This window comes from Lytechinus variegatus, chromosome 5 (assembly GCF_018143015.1).
Source record: "Lytechinus variegatus isolate NC3 chromosome 5, Lvar_3.0, whole genome shotgun sequence".
Classification (NCBI taxonomy): Eukaryota; Metazoa; Echinodermata; class Echinoidea; order Temnopleuroida; family Toxopneustidae; genus Lytechinus; species Lytechinus variegatus.
Window position 1 is genome coordinate 14814867 of NC_054744.1, and position 15071 is coordinate 14829937.

At 33.0% G+C, this 15071-nt stretch overlaps 1 protein-coding gene across 6 annotated transcripts in view; it reads right to left on the reverse strand.

Annotated features, from left to right (window-relative positions):
- LOC121415537 (protein unc-13 homolog B-like) overlaps positions 1–15071 on the reverse strand; it is a 60035-nt gene that overhangs the window by 24576 nt on the left and 20388 nt on the right. For 4 of the 6 annotated variants that reach the window (XM_041608773.1, XM_041608768.1, XM_041608767.1 and 1 more), the window contains exons 8-12: positions 14957–14983; positions 12192–12266; positions 11144–11363; positions 9493–9513; positions 118–238 (exon numbers count right to left, since the gene is read on the reverse strand). In XM_041608773.1, coding sequence (XP_041464707.1) covers positions 118–238; positions 9493–9513; positions 11144–11363; positions 12192–12266; positions 14957–14983 — 464 coding nt within the window. The remainder of the gene's footprint in view (positions 1–117; positions 239–9492; positions 9514–11143; positions 11364–12191; positions 12267–14956; positions 14984–15071) is intronic. The other 2 variants (XM_041608770.1, XM_041608769.1) reach the window with 2 other exon arrangements.

The following is a 15071-nucleotide window of genomic DNA, read 5'->3' on the forward strand; positions in this document are numbered from 1 at the left end:
GTTTGTGTTGGAGGTAAATAACACCTTTCTTTTACAAAAACAAAACAGGGTTTCAAATTTTACATTATTTACATCACGCAATAGTAAGATTTCCATAATATTGAATCCGTTTCTTACCGAATCATCTCAAATATTTCTGGTTTATTCCTCTCTCTAATTTTCATCCTGTCTTTCATGGCCATGATAATGTTTTGAGTCTTGTCCTCTGCACCATGCTTGGAGCTCTTTTCTGCCGCTCCTGTTTGTCCAATAGTAACAATGATGAAAATACAAAATTAACATAAAGCAAGAATATTTTCATTCTACAGCAAATCCTTTTTAAGATGAGACTCTAAAGACCATGAATAGCAAAGAAAGGACATATGGCAAGGGTATTTTGTTTTACGCTGGATCTATCTTATTAGAAGTCTTGTGAATCTTATGAATGATAACAATAACAAATATAAAGTAAGAACTACATTTCATAATAATCACAGGTTGAATATTAGAACCAACCACTTCTGTTTTAATATACACATCCTAAATAAAATTTTAAAGTATATAAGCAAACATACTATAGATTAGTGAAAAATACTAAATAGTTACACACAGGGAAGTACAAAAAAAGGTACTAGAAATAGGTGTCTAGAAATAAAAATACAATGAACAAATTAAGGGTCCCTATAAAGTATAATGTTAACTAAAGATGGACATACATCAATTGAAAGAAATATTTAGGACTAAGAAAAAAATATATAAAGAATAAGTAATAATATTACAAATACACAAGAATTAAAAAAGAAATAAATATAAAAAAAATACCAGTACTAAGATATACATTGCACTTTAAAGATACATCATCACAACTGTGTTGTGTGATTAAACAGCAAAAAAGGAGGCATATATGAACTGATGCAAATTTCTACTTCGGAAATTGATCAAAATGTAGAACACCTTTTGTTTTCAAATGGACCTCACGCAATGGCAAATATGCATTTCAATGATGATAGCATGATATTTCAAAATTAATGGACATACTGAACCCCCCCCCAAAAAAAAAGTGTGTCCGGCCTATACTAAGGCTTAAAATAGAAACAGAAAAAGCTCTAGATACTCGAACCCCAAATCGTCTTTCTACTTCTGTCGCTGATTAATTAAATTCATGAAAACAAGATGAAATATTCTTTAATTTTCTAGAATCATTTTCCCCATAGAGTTCTACAATTCCCAGTGTTTTTTCTTAATGAAAGGAAGGAAAACTAGCTAGCACATCAATGATGTGGAGCTCATCCAACATCTTGCAACGAAATTTAACACAATTTTAATTTCAGCCAAGTTGACACTGTAGTGAATTATATTGGTGACATAAATTGAGGATATAGAATTGAAATTGATGAAGAAATGACATAATTAAGAGCGTTTTTTGTGATCTATGAATAAATTAAGCATAAATATCTTTCTAGTCAAAATTTCTTAACTCTGTGTAGAACCTTGGTGAATCTTATGTAGCTCTCAGATGGAACAAAAATAATCAAAATCAATCAACAAATAAATAAGTAATTTTTGTGGGTTTTGAAAATACACTCGGCAAAAAAAGTTCTTGATAAAAGTTAAAATAGGATTAAAGGCAAATTATTGTAAATCAACATGACCAGACAATATTCCTCTTCCAGTATGATGTAAAATTTTCATGTGAACAGTCATGCATGGGTGGTTAAATGCTTTAAACAATAGCAATGTCAGTAAAAGAAAATTGCAAGAAATGGATCAGTCAGAGCATGGCTGGTTACAGGCATTAAACAATACCAATGTCAGTAAAAGAAAATTTCAGTTGTGAAAGTTTGTGTGGCATTAATATCCATTAAATGATAAAAGCAAACTTAAAGTCAAATACCACTCTAAAAGTAAAGAGAAAGTTGCCCACCTTGGATGCATCACTATTCCACTGGAATTTTAAGTCAAAGTTAGTCGATGAAAAAATGTCAAATTTCATTATCTTGGCATAAGCAAAAGAAAATTATCCTCATCCTCCTATCTTCTACAGGGGTGGTGGCCCTAGGTCGACCACTCCTAGGACGGTCTCTAACTTCATCAGTAGCCAAATACCTCTGTTTCAAATTTAAATTGTTGTTGGTGAAACTTGGAAATATCGAGCCACTTGTCTAAATGACTGCCCAGACTGCAACATTCCCACATGTACATGTATTGCTCTTGCATGCTCTTGGTTGGAAAGCTCATCTTGAAAGTGAGTGTCCAAATGATCCATCTCATTATGCATCTCAGGATGCATCCCTAAGCATTCAATTCAAATGATAACCACCTGTTGAAATTGTTGAATGTATGCCTACAGGATGGCCATGATCATTAGCCATTTCTTGCAATTTTCTTTAACTGACATTGCTATTGTTTAAAGCATTTAACCACCCATGCATGACTGTTCACATGAAAATGTCATGTCATACTGGAAGAGGAATATTGTCTGGTCATGTAAACATACAATAATTTGCCTTTAATCAAATATCTATATCAAATATTTTAACTTGTATAAGTGTCCAAGAACCTTTTTTGCCGAGTGTATATGAATAAATTAGCATATTTAATGAATCTCAAAAATCTGAGTTGAAATTTTGTATCACCACCTAGAGCTATCATATAAAGTAAACAAAATTGAAATTGATCAACAAATGAAGAAAAAACATTTTTTGTGATTTATGAATAAATTTTGCATAAATTAGCATAAATAATTTTCCAGACAAAATTTTGTGTACAAGTTTGGTGAACCTTATGCAGCTCTACCAGATGGAAGAAAAAAAATCAAAATCTGTCAAAATAAAAAGAAGAGGCATTTTCCGTGATTTATGAATAAATTTTGCTTAAATTAGCATAAATAATTTTCTCCTGAAAATTTCAATTCTGTGTAGAAGTTTGGTGAACCTCATTAAGTTCTACCAGATGGAAGAAAAAAATCAAAATCGGTCAACAATTAAAGAAGAAAAAGCATTTTATGTGAATTTTTAAAAATATGAATAAATTAATTTTGCATAAATTAGCATAAAAATTGTTCTAGTCAGAATTTCAAAATTCTTTGTAAAATTTTGGTGAACCTCATAAAGCTCTACCAGATGGAAGAAAAAATCAAAATCGGTCAACAAATAAAGAAGCATTTTATGTGAATTTCAAAAAATACATGCATAAATTAATTTTGCATAGATTAGCATAAAAAATGTTCTGGTCAAAATGTCAAAATTCTTTGTACAAGTTTGGTGAACCTCATGAAGCTCTACCAGATGGAAGCCAAAAATTCAAAATCGGTCAACAAATAAAGAAGCATTTTTTTTTTAATTTTGAAAAATGCGCATATATTAGCATATTTAATGAATTTCAAAATTCTGTGTAGAAGTTTTGAATCTCCCACATAGTGCTATCATATAAAGCAAACAGAATTGAAATCGAACTTGAAATGGCGAAGAAGTAGCATTTTGAAATTGTGGAAGGACGACGGATGCCACGCCAGGGCATAAGCTCATTTGGCCTTCGGGCCAGATGAGCTAAAAAGCCGTATGACAACATGGTAAGTGTCGGACTTAGGGATGGGCACATCCTTCCTTGTTTAACCCTTCGTTTTGAAAGCCATACAAAAAGTTTAGTGAAAAATGCGGTCCATATGCAAGTGATCTTGAAAACTTTTTTTTCTATTCTTGTCAAATTTGGAAAGACAGGGGGGGGATCCTGGATCTGACCTTGACTACATGTATATGATATAAAAACACATTAAATTCTTACATGCCAGGGAAATTTGTTCTCCATAGAATTTATGTGAATGATGCATTGCTGAATGGCAACTTTGGCTTATTAAATGTGATAGTCTGCAATGATTGTGGTCAGCACAGCATCTCAGTATCATATTCATATTACCAAAACATCGAAAACTACTTTTCTAAACCTATTGTACAAGCAAATATTTAGCATTTTCCAGAATTCAAATTGTGAGGTTGTAATGACAATGGCTATTGGTTTACTCACAGAGAATTGTCATAAAGAGAATAGGGATCCTCACAGATAATGGATTCACAACTTGTAAATAAGAAAAATTAATGCAAAATTTTTATCTTATACCCTATGCATTCTGCTTTCCAGAGCCTCTATCTATATCAAATTCCCAAACTTTAAGATTTCTAAAAGCAAACGCCACATTTTTCAATGTATTTTATTCCATAGATTCTGTTCTGTAGGGCGACATGCACAAAGATTAACGACGACATCAGTTATTGCTTTATTGATGTTTTTGCTAGATTGGGGAAATAATAAAGTAATTTTTGTTTGCCTGCAATGTTTTTGCATTTTTTTTTGTTTCAAATTTTCTGATTTGTTTTGTTTACCATATCACTGAAAAGTGGCTACTGTAGACTCCATCATATAATTCACTTTTCTAAATTTTGTAATCATGTTTTTAACAAGAAGATTACTTTGGCCATCAAATATCATCTGATGCAAGTTGCTCACATATTCTGGTTTTTAAAATTTGTTTGGGGCAAGAAATCAACTATTAGTAACCTTACGACTACTGAGTAGATAAAATACTGACTAGAAAATAAGATAAGATTAAGATGAGATGCCCTACATACTCAAGTATATCGGATGAATTTTTTTCCTAATGCAAAATTAAGACTCACTATAACCATAGGAAAAACTTAGAGCTATAATGAATGAGGTAAGGAAGGAAGAAAAATAATAATAAGATGGTGATTAAGAAGAAGAATGAGGAGAAGGAGGAGGAGAAGGGGGAGGAGGAAGAGAAGAAGAAGAGGAAGAAGAAGAAAGAAAGAAAGAAAGAAAAAAAAAAAGAAAGAAAGAAAGAAAGAAAGAAAGAAAGAAAGAAAGAAAGAAAGAAAAGAAGAAGATGGTGATGAAGAAGAAGAAGAAGTAGAAAGAAAGACAGAAAAAGAACAACAAGAAGAAGAGGATGATGAAGACAAAGTAGACAAACAGAAGAACATGAAGAAGAGAGATAAGAAGAATTAAACAACCTTTACATAGAGCATAGAGCTATTACTGTAATAACTCCATGCTCTAGAGTAAGAAAACTCCGGTTTTTGTGCTAAAACCTGAATAAACTCCAATAAATAAAAATAGCAATTGACCAGGCATTTTGGATGATATCAAATGAGGTGTAATGATGGCAAGGAGAAAAGGAATAAGGAGAGGAAAACAAAGATAGATGGTGATGATGATGGTGGTGATGATGATGTAAATGATGGCAATAATGATAATGATGACGATGGTGGTGATAATGATGATGATGGTGATGATGATTATGATGGAGATAATGATGATGATGTTGATTAAGATGGTGGTAATGATGATGTTGATGATGATGGTGGTGGTGATGATGATGATGATAATGATGATGATGAAGAAGAATAAGAAGAAATTAATATTCATTGTGTAAATAGCATTATTGATGAAGAGGATGAATGTGTCATTAAACCAACAATTACTAAAAATGACTTTCACTAAAAAGGGTTTTTAACTGAAAACATTTATGTAATACACAAGTTATATAGATAATTCTTTCTAACATTGCCAGTTACCTTTCTATTGTCTATGCCATATTTTGTTTTGAAAGCATAAATTCTGCATACTATACAGGCATGATGGTGTAAATAAGAGACAACATGCAGGGAAAATAAAAAATGGATGCGGCAGGCTTTTTGATGAATTTTGTAGTTATTCCATGACCTCAACCTCATTTCTATTTCAACCCTATCACTCAATATAGATAAATATGTGAAATGTTTCAATGGAAAAGAAGTACTGTCCTTGAAAAGGCACTTGGAGGTTTCCATGATGCAACTTGACAATGAAAAAAATATTTCTGTCTTGACTACAACCACCAGCTTCACGTCATCCTAGGAAGACAGGAAAGTGGGAAAAAAGCAAAATAGATGGCCCCAAAAACAGGAGATTAAAAAAGAAAACTAAAAGAAGAGTTCTAAAAGAAAATCCTGATGGCCTTTAGAAGAAAAACCAGTAGCATGATCTATTTTTTTTTTTACGATGAAGAGCCCCGCAAGCCAACCATGGAGGCAACAGCCAAGAAGCAATATTTTGAAGTAACTCCCACCACCAAACTCCTGCAAATTTACCATCATCAAAACCACTCTCTGCATCTTCATACTCCTCCTCCATGGTCTCCATGCCAACTTCATCCTCATCTTCTTCATCGTTAACAACCATGACTATCTGGAAGGGGTCTTCTTGGCGGCGTTCCACCGCTCCCTTATCGGCTGACTCCCCCTTACCGAAGAGAATCGCAGGAATCATTGCTAGGTGGTGAATAGCTCGGACAAACCAACACGGCTGCATTTCCTCATCTATCTCACATGCTCATAAGACAGACAGTAAAAACTATGATGATTATCATTGTTTGATAATGTTTGCAAATTCTTTTTCCTAGTCTGTGATAATTTCCAACCCCCCCCCCAAAAAAAAAAAAAATGGGGAGAAGCAGATTAAAATATTTAAGAATAATTTTTTTTTTTAATAGAATGCTTCATAGCAATGATCTGCAAGGATTTTGTAGACTGGGGGATCAAAACATTTATTCTGAGATGAATGAGCAGTAAGTCCTCAATAATGATTTCCTCAATATCATAGACTACCTTCATATCTGGCCACAATGGACGAATACGACCCTAAACTTGTGATGCAAATTAAGTGAGTATTTCAATTACATTGGTTAATAATATAACTACCCAGTTGGAAAAAAAATATACATTTCAGTAGGTTATAAGGAAAGAGAGGTGCAGATTTAGAGAGAAAATGAAAAATAAACAAAGAAAGAACACATCAGGAAGAGCTACCTGATTCTGTTGTTATCAGCATTTCACTGTAAAAAAAAAAATGCAGCAATCATCATCCCCGCCTTACCTATCCCCACCTTACCTATCCTCAGCGCAGTGTTATTATATTTTTGTTATCTTTGAACAACATTTTGCCTATAACACCATTTTCAGAATACCTATCTTCCACCGTTACACTGGTAGTTGGGCATTGCACACTGCATATTTCCTAGCCATGCTCGGTCTTACGACTGGGGCCACACGTTTTTCAAGCTAACATGGTTTTTCAGAATACTGCCTAAGTGTGAGAGTAAGCAAAGGCTCTTCAGATCTACTTCCTCTTATGCCGTGTTTATCAAAGAGACATTGGGTTGTAATCAAGAAATTAAGAAATTCCATATAGACCCAAGTGATATATATTTTCCCTTTGTCAAGGATTAAACCAGTCTACAGAGTTTTCAATCAACTTGTCTTCACGTAGAACTTATAAAATAATAACAATAATAATAAAACATAACAATAACAATAATAGATAATAATCATGATGATAATAATAATCATCATCGTCATGATAACAATAGTAATCATAAATAAAAATAACAACAAAAATAATAAAAAGAAGGATAACATGCAGACGGCATGACAGTATAGCCTTTGGCCATAAATTAAAATCAATTATTAGAAAAGATATATATGACAATTGAAAGACAGGAACCAATTTGAACATATATACAAGTACATAGCTGCATTAAATTATGTAGACATACATCAAATCATATCAATTATGTGAATAATTTCCCACCAAAATAGTAATAAGATGAGATGGCTAAACATAATCAGTGTTTCAAAAATTATAAATCAATTAAAGACTATCAAATATCCATTGAAGCGGATTTAATACTAAATCAATGACTTAAAAAACACCAGGTGACACAAATGAAAAAGGTTCTTTAAAATGAATGTAAAATTTCAAAGCTATAATAAACACAAAAATCAATGCAAGTCTTCATAATGAACAATTTTAAATGGCAAAATAAATAAAGCAATTTCATTGTTAAAGAAACCACAATTCAACAAAATAAAAATGTAAGTGCAAAAAAAGAGAAATTAAAGGTTAGCAAACTGATACAAAAATGGAGGATGACAGCAGAAAGGTAATCTTTCAAACTCAAGATAGAAAAAGAAAAGGTGAATCTGAAAGTTTATAGCTCCTTTGAAAAAGCCTGAACAAAAGTGTTTCGTGAAATAAAAAGAGACATACAATGAGAAGCTGCTTGTTGGAAGACATACAAACATACAGGAGACAATACTGGTTAAGAGTAATGCCATGGTCACATTTATTCTACGGTGGCCATACGGCAAGTCAAAAACAGCGGTTTTAACATTTTTTGTCCAACTACATATATGTGGTTTGAATCAAAAGTAATAAAACGGCTGTTTTCAACTCACCGTACGGCCGCCGTAGAGCAAATGTGACCAAGGTATAAGATATTTAAAACTGTTTTAAGAATGCTATCCAAACTTCTAATATCATTTCAAATACATAATTAACAGTATGTTAACCTGATCATATCAACTAGAAATTAATGTATCACTAAAAATTCTAATATCTAATATATACTTTAAAAAATCATCTTACATCATACTTTAAAAAATCATCATAGTGCGATAACAATTACTAGTTCTGGGAAAAATAGTGCAAAAGTATTTGACTAAAACTCATGAGCATGCATAGACTACTGAAAAAAAAATAATGAGTGAATCTCAAGTTTATATCAAACTCTGAAATCTATTAACAAAACTTCAAATGATAAAATATATTCTAACACAGATAATACACTTTTTTATAAACCAATTCCATCAATAGCAGGGCTGAACTGAAATTTGAAAATGAAAATAAAGGCATATAGATTCTGACAGCATTAACATATAGGCTAACATTTTATTCTTTTGGGAAAGGGGTGTGGCCAAGGTGCAGAGGAGGCATGTTTTGGGGGGAAAGGAGGAGGGGCATGATAAAGCTAATGAACCAATCAGGTTTGTTGTCTACCTTCCATCATCATAGCGGATGCACACCTAGCTCGGTCTGTATAATCAATGCACACATAATGATAGATGAAATTGCTGTTATAAATTGTTCCTGAAAATATATATTTCCTAAAATAAATTTCAACTGTTGTCATTATTAAACTGTATTCTAATTCAGACATAATCACACAACCTACACAATTTAAACATGTTTTTTTTTGCCCCCAATAGGTTTACCATAGTGAAATCAGAAGAGTATCACAGTATCATAAAAATGACACTGTGATGATTGGCTTTCTATAACGACAGTGAACTTGAAAAATGCATTAAGGACAGAAAGTTTGCCACTGTGTACTAAAATATATTTTCAAAAGAAAATATAAAGTTTTGAGAAAGCTATAAATCAAGAGTTACTGGGAAGAATTTGATGGTTTGTGACCACAAATAAAATTGAAGAGATTATAGAAGTCATAAAAATGGTGATATGATGTAAAAGGTCTGAGACAAAGAACGTGATTGGTCAATGGAGGAGAGGTCAAGGGTTATGGAGGAGGAGAGAGAGAGAGAGCTAGAGCGGCAAGCAGCGAGAAAATACAAGACATTACGAAATATAAAGATCAAACACAGTTTAGGGTTGACTTACTGCTTTTCTTTGTCATGAACACTGTAAATGACAGACACATACAGAGATGGTTGGGGATGTTATAGTTAGTCTTCAGGAGTATGACCTTTCTACAAATTAGTTTACAATTACTTTTACTCAAGATTTGTTCCAACATTACAAAGGATCATACTGATGCAAGGATGAAGTTTTAGTGAGAAAAACCTATGCTGGAAGCGGGCTTTTCCATTCATTGAAGTATTACAACCCCTCAATGTTTTGAGATTTGAGGAAAACAATTTTTTTCTCATATCTCCCCCATTTATTGATTAATTTGTTTGGATTACAATGATTTGAGAGCATTAACTGTGATTTTTTTTCTATTTCAGGAGGACATTTACAGACTCAGAGTTTAAGGTCAAATTTGTTTCTAAATCTTATAGGAGAATTCAAGGAATATCCTTGAATAATTATTTGTTCATATTTCATTCACACATGGGTAAAAACAATTTTGAATCATGATGAAAAAAAGACAATTCTGAATGATAATTTTTCACAGGACAGTGTGCAACATTATGAGTTAATAATGGTATCATTAAATAAACACAAATCACAAAAAACAAACAGAAACAAAGTGAGAACAAAGCATATCCCAAGACCTATCATTAATCCAGCTGAATGCATAACAAGTTTACCTTGGTAAAAATTAATTACATGTAAGGTATTTTCAAAGGAATAATCACTATAATAATCTCAATCACTAAGATAGCAGCTAAGTCTAATTTTCTTTTGCCCTTCAACTTATGGATGAGATTTCCTAAAACCTTTACAAGTGTTTTTTTTTCTTCAGTTTTAACAAAAACATATAATGAATTAGTACCTCAGGCATAATTGACAAAAATTAAAGATTGCAAAGAATGTCTAGAGGTAAAAACATCCTGATTTTTTCAGCTTCTGGTTGGCTAAAGTATTGTTTAAGCAAGTAAAGCAAATTTCTTCTGAAATACCTATTGTTTAAAAGCATGTAGCCTGTTTCATACTGCGCATTAAATAGAAAATAAAAATATTATGATAAAAAAAGATAAAGAGGGTACAAGACCTAACAATTTCTTTTTCAGAGAATGTATCCAATATTGTAGCAAAACATAAATTTCAATTATGATACAACAAAAGAAAATATAATGATGCCTCAGGAATGGGTTTCAAATTTGGAATGACTGGGCAAGACATGCGACAATCATAAATGGTTGAAATGGATTACTCAGCTAGGGTCTAAGGTCATTCTCAGCCAATAATGTTAATAAATTCATTTTAAAAGGGAAGATGCGAGGATAAAACAAATAGTGGATGGGAACAATTTTCAGGGGCACACTTTCCATCATCATTACGTTTCGTTTGTCAAGTTCTAAAAACAACAACCCAAATTATCATCTTTTGAAGCCCTTCCCCTGTTCCAATGCACAACAATAGAATTTTTGATTTTGAAATTTGTAATATAGATATCTGTCTTTCAGTACACTCTCATCGCATGTTTTGTTTCTAATTCCTTACAATGAATAATTCTTTCAAGGTTATGAACTAAATGAAACATACAAGCACCTACCCGATCTGATCAAACATCTCATTCAATCAAGTAATTATACATCTGACATATTCTGAGTTATCTGTTATATTTCTTTTGAGCAATACTCACGTTGTAAGCAATCAGCATTGAGAAGGTCCTTGCACTTCTCATGGCATTTGACCCCACACTCTGTGCAGCGCACCCCTTGGCGGGCAATGCCCCATAGTAAGCCCTCGCACTCATAGCAGTAGGTGGGCGTGGTCGCTGTCCAGATTTCAAAGTTGTGGGGTGTTGTGCTGGAGATTGGATAGATCAGGGCTTGCAAGGTCTTCTTGTAGACGTGGCTTTTCTATAGGGTTGACATAAAAAGAGATCACTGTGGTTTATTATATGGATAAAATGAGAAAGGTAGAGAGAGAAAGAGAGTGAGGTGATTGGCATTGAAAGATGTATAGAGAAAAGTGGGAAAGAGTAACAGAGAAAAAAGATAGAAAAAGAGATGAGAGAAATAGAGAGAGAGGGGGGGGGGGAGTGAGCTACTAATCAGTTCAGAAAAGAAGGAGAAATTGGAATCATATCACATCAATTTAAAGGGGAATGAAACCTTTGGAACTAGTGGCTTGTGTGGAAACAGAACAGTCAAAGAATAAGATCAAAGAAAGTTTGAGAAAAATCAGACAAATAATGAGAAAGTTATGAGCATTTGAATATTGCAATCACTAATGCTATGGAGATCCTCCCATTGGCAATGCAACAAAGATGTGTGATGTCACATGTCAACAATTTTCCCTTCGATGGAATACAAAATGCCCCCAAAATATCTCTTTTTGCTCTTTTTTATGGTGATACAAATTCATTATCTATAATGTATTCTATGAAAATCTGTATTAGATTATAGAAATAATACTGATAGATGTGATGAAAGAGGCAATTCAATAAACTATATAAAAAAGTAATGGCAAAGTTGTTCATGTGTGACATCACAAATCATTGTCGCATTGCCAATGGGACAATTTACATTACAATAATGATCTAAACTTCAAATGTTCATAACTTTCTTATTATTTATTCAATTTTTCTCACACTTTTGTGTTTCTTTGATTTTTCTGCTTTTGCACAAGCTATCTTGTTCCAAAGGCTTTATTTTCCTATAAAACAAAGTTAAAAGAAAACTTACCAATTCCTCATCGTTCAATGACTGTCTATTGACCATTGTTGAAGGCATTGTTTGTCGCTTCATTGCAGCTAATGACTACATCGATAAAAAGAAAAAGAAAGAATAAAGGTACTACTTCAATGAACAATGTTTTTAAAAGGTACATTTCATTAATCCTTCATTGTAAATGGAGAACAAAGAGGTAATTATGACTACTGCTCATTTGTAATAGATTAAGCTAGAGACCAAGGCTTGAGAAGCAGCTTACGCTGTAGACCTTGGGCCCCGTTTCATTAAACTTGTTAAAATAAAAAATTTGCAATTTACTCTGCTAAAATCCATAAATCTGATTCTGTTATAGAAACTGTGCATTTGTTAATGTAACAAGTCTTTATCAAATGGGACCCTGGTTAAAAATCTTCAAAAAAAGAGAGAAGATATGACACTGCATTAAATGAAGCAAACATGGCAATCAAGGATAACGGTTAGTCTGATCTGAAGAGATTCATGCAGAGATCAAGAATTGCATGTCAAGGCCAAGGCCCTGCAGCACAATGCTTCAAGATTAATCATAGGACTGATTAATATGATTGATTGCATTGATAATCATGTGCAATCAATTGTAAGATCAATCATTCAGCTATTGAGTCACAGGGACCTTGCACTGTGGTCAGGATCTAAAGTAGATAGTAAACTATCAAACAAATCAATCACACACTTATATTGGTTCACAGTATGCTGGCTCGATCGATTGGAAGTGTCTGCCTAAAAAAATGGGAGGTCAGGGGTTCAAACACTGACAAAGTTCATATTGAAGACCCAAAATAGGACCCAAGCCAGCTGTTGCAAACTATGAAATAGTAATGACACAGTGTGTCATGCAGGGCTTGCTGAAAGAACAGCTTTAAAGCTGAAGAAGCAACCATTTCCGAGATGTTATGTCACGTTACAAAGCCAACAGAAGGTGGCTGTGAATGTCTAGATAAAATATTGGTTGAAAGTGGAACAATAGTTATGATACAATCTCAAGCAATAACCCAAGAATGTCTGTAAAACTGAAAGTTGAGTTTCGTAATGGAAAATTTATCACTACCATAAAAAACAATTCATTTTTAAAATCTATGCTGAAATCATTACCTATCTCAACATTTTGCTATGTTGTAGCAAGCAATGGTTGACTTACCAATTCATTGCTAGAAAGGACTATGTAATTGTGATTTATCAGCACAATAATATACTTCCCTTCCAAGGTCCCTTCACCAAGGCCAAAATCCATGATCATAGCAGATCTCAACATATGAGCTCGCCCTAACTGCTTACTCAATCACTAATGATGCATTCAATGGACACAAAGGCCTTTTATACCTTGCAAATTTCTTGACTACCTCATTTCAAATATTCTTTTGTCTGTCAGATGCATAGAAGAGATATGTCTTAGAATTTGCTAACCCCACATAACATTATTTGATATATCAATTTTGTGCAATCATATGAACATGTGCACAGATCTCACATGTCAATTTCCACTTGATTTCTAACTGCCCTGGCCATATACATATATATTTACTTTACATATTCTCTCAGAATAATTCAGGTAAACTCCTTATCCTAATTTTCATGCCTCCTCTTAAAACCCTTTGGTAAATCTTGAAAATACTGCTACCATCGGGCAATCAATGTTACAAAAGTGTGCTCATTGAGAAGACAGTCGGTGAATTAATTATTGAAGAAGATTGAGTGTGTTTAACAATCACAATTCAACTTATGGATTGAGGGCATTGTTGACTCAACAGATGTCAAATGTTTATGTAAAGTGTTTTAATTAGGACATAATGCCCCGATTTCTTTTAGCAGAAAATAACAATTTGTATACCTGTAGTTCAAACACAGAAGTTTGTTTTTTTTTACTTTCATTTATTTTCATCATTTTTGATTGCTGGATATTAGCAGAGTCTTGGAGTTCATTGAAAAGCAGACAGAATCAGTGTTACCGTAAGAAAAACTATTGATTAAAGTTATGAAACTGTTAGGGGTGCACTATTTATAACGTGCAAAAGTAGTGACCCTCCCCTGCATAGGACTTCTTAAATCTATAAACTTATATGAAGGAAAAGGTGTCTTTCTCAAAATTACACAATTCTCAAAAGTTACAAAATTCTTTATCTCTGTAACAGGCAAATTGCTCCCACTGATACAGAGGCTTCACATATCTGCCTGGGTGGGATTTGAGCCCAGGACCCTATGGTTTGACATACAGGCCCGTATTGTAAAGTCGAGTTTAACTTAAACTCAGGTTTAAAGTATGGCAAGCCAATTGTATCAAAATTTTTATTAAATTGTATGTTTCTTATAATTACTGTGCTCTTTCCTGATTCATCGATGGTGAATTTATTTATTCATTTATACTTCCTACACAATAATGAATGATTTGAGAGCTGAAAAGTATGGTATCTCTACTGTTATTGATTATGTAACAATTGGCTGACCATATTTAAACCACAATGTTAAACCTGAGTTTAACTTAAACCCGACTTCAGAATACGGGCCATAGAGTTCTTTATCAGATAGGTATAAACTCGCCTCCTCAGTTCAGGTTGCCTTTGTTGGTTATTTTTTAAGTATGCATATTAATTTGTAACATGCCATAGAATTATAGCTCTGTGGCATTCATATGCATTGTGTGGTAATGAATGGTGACTTCACCGCATATAGGAGTTCAAACAGTAGCTAGCTAATGATAAAGTCAAATATAAAGCAAATAAGGTAAATAAAAAGTAATGCCTTACCCAACACAAGCTCTTGACCCCAATCTCCTATGTAAGCATGTAGAGGATATATAAAGATGATTGGTAGATGAAAATAAAAATGACTTGGAATGACATTTGAATTGAATGATAGTTA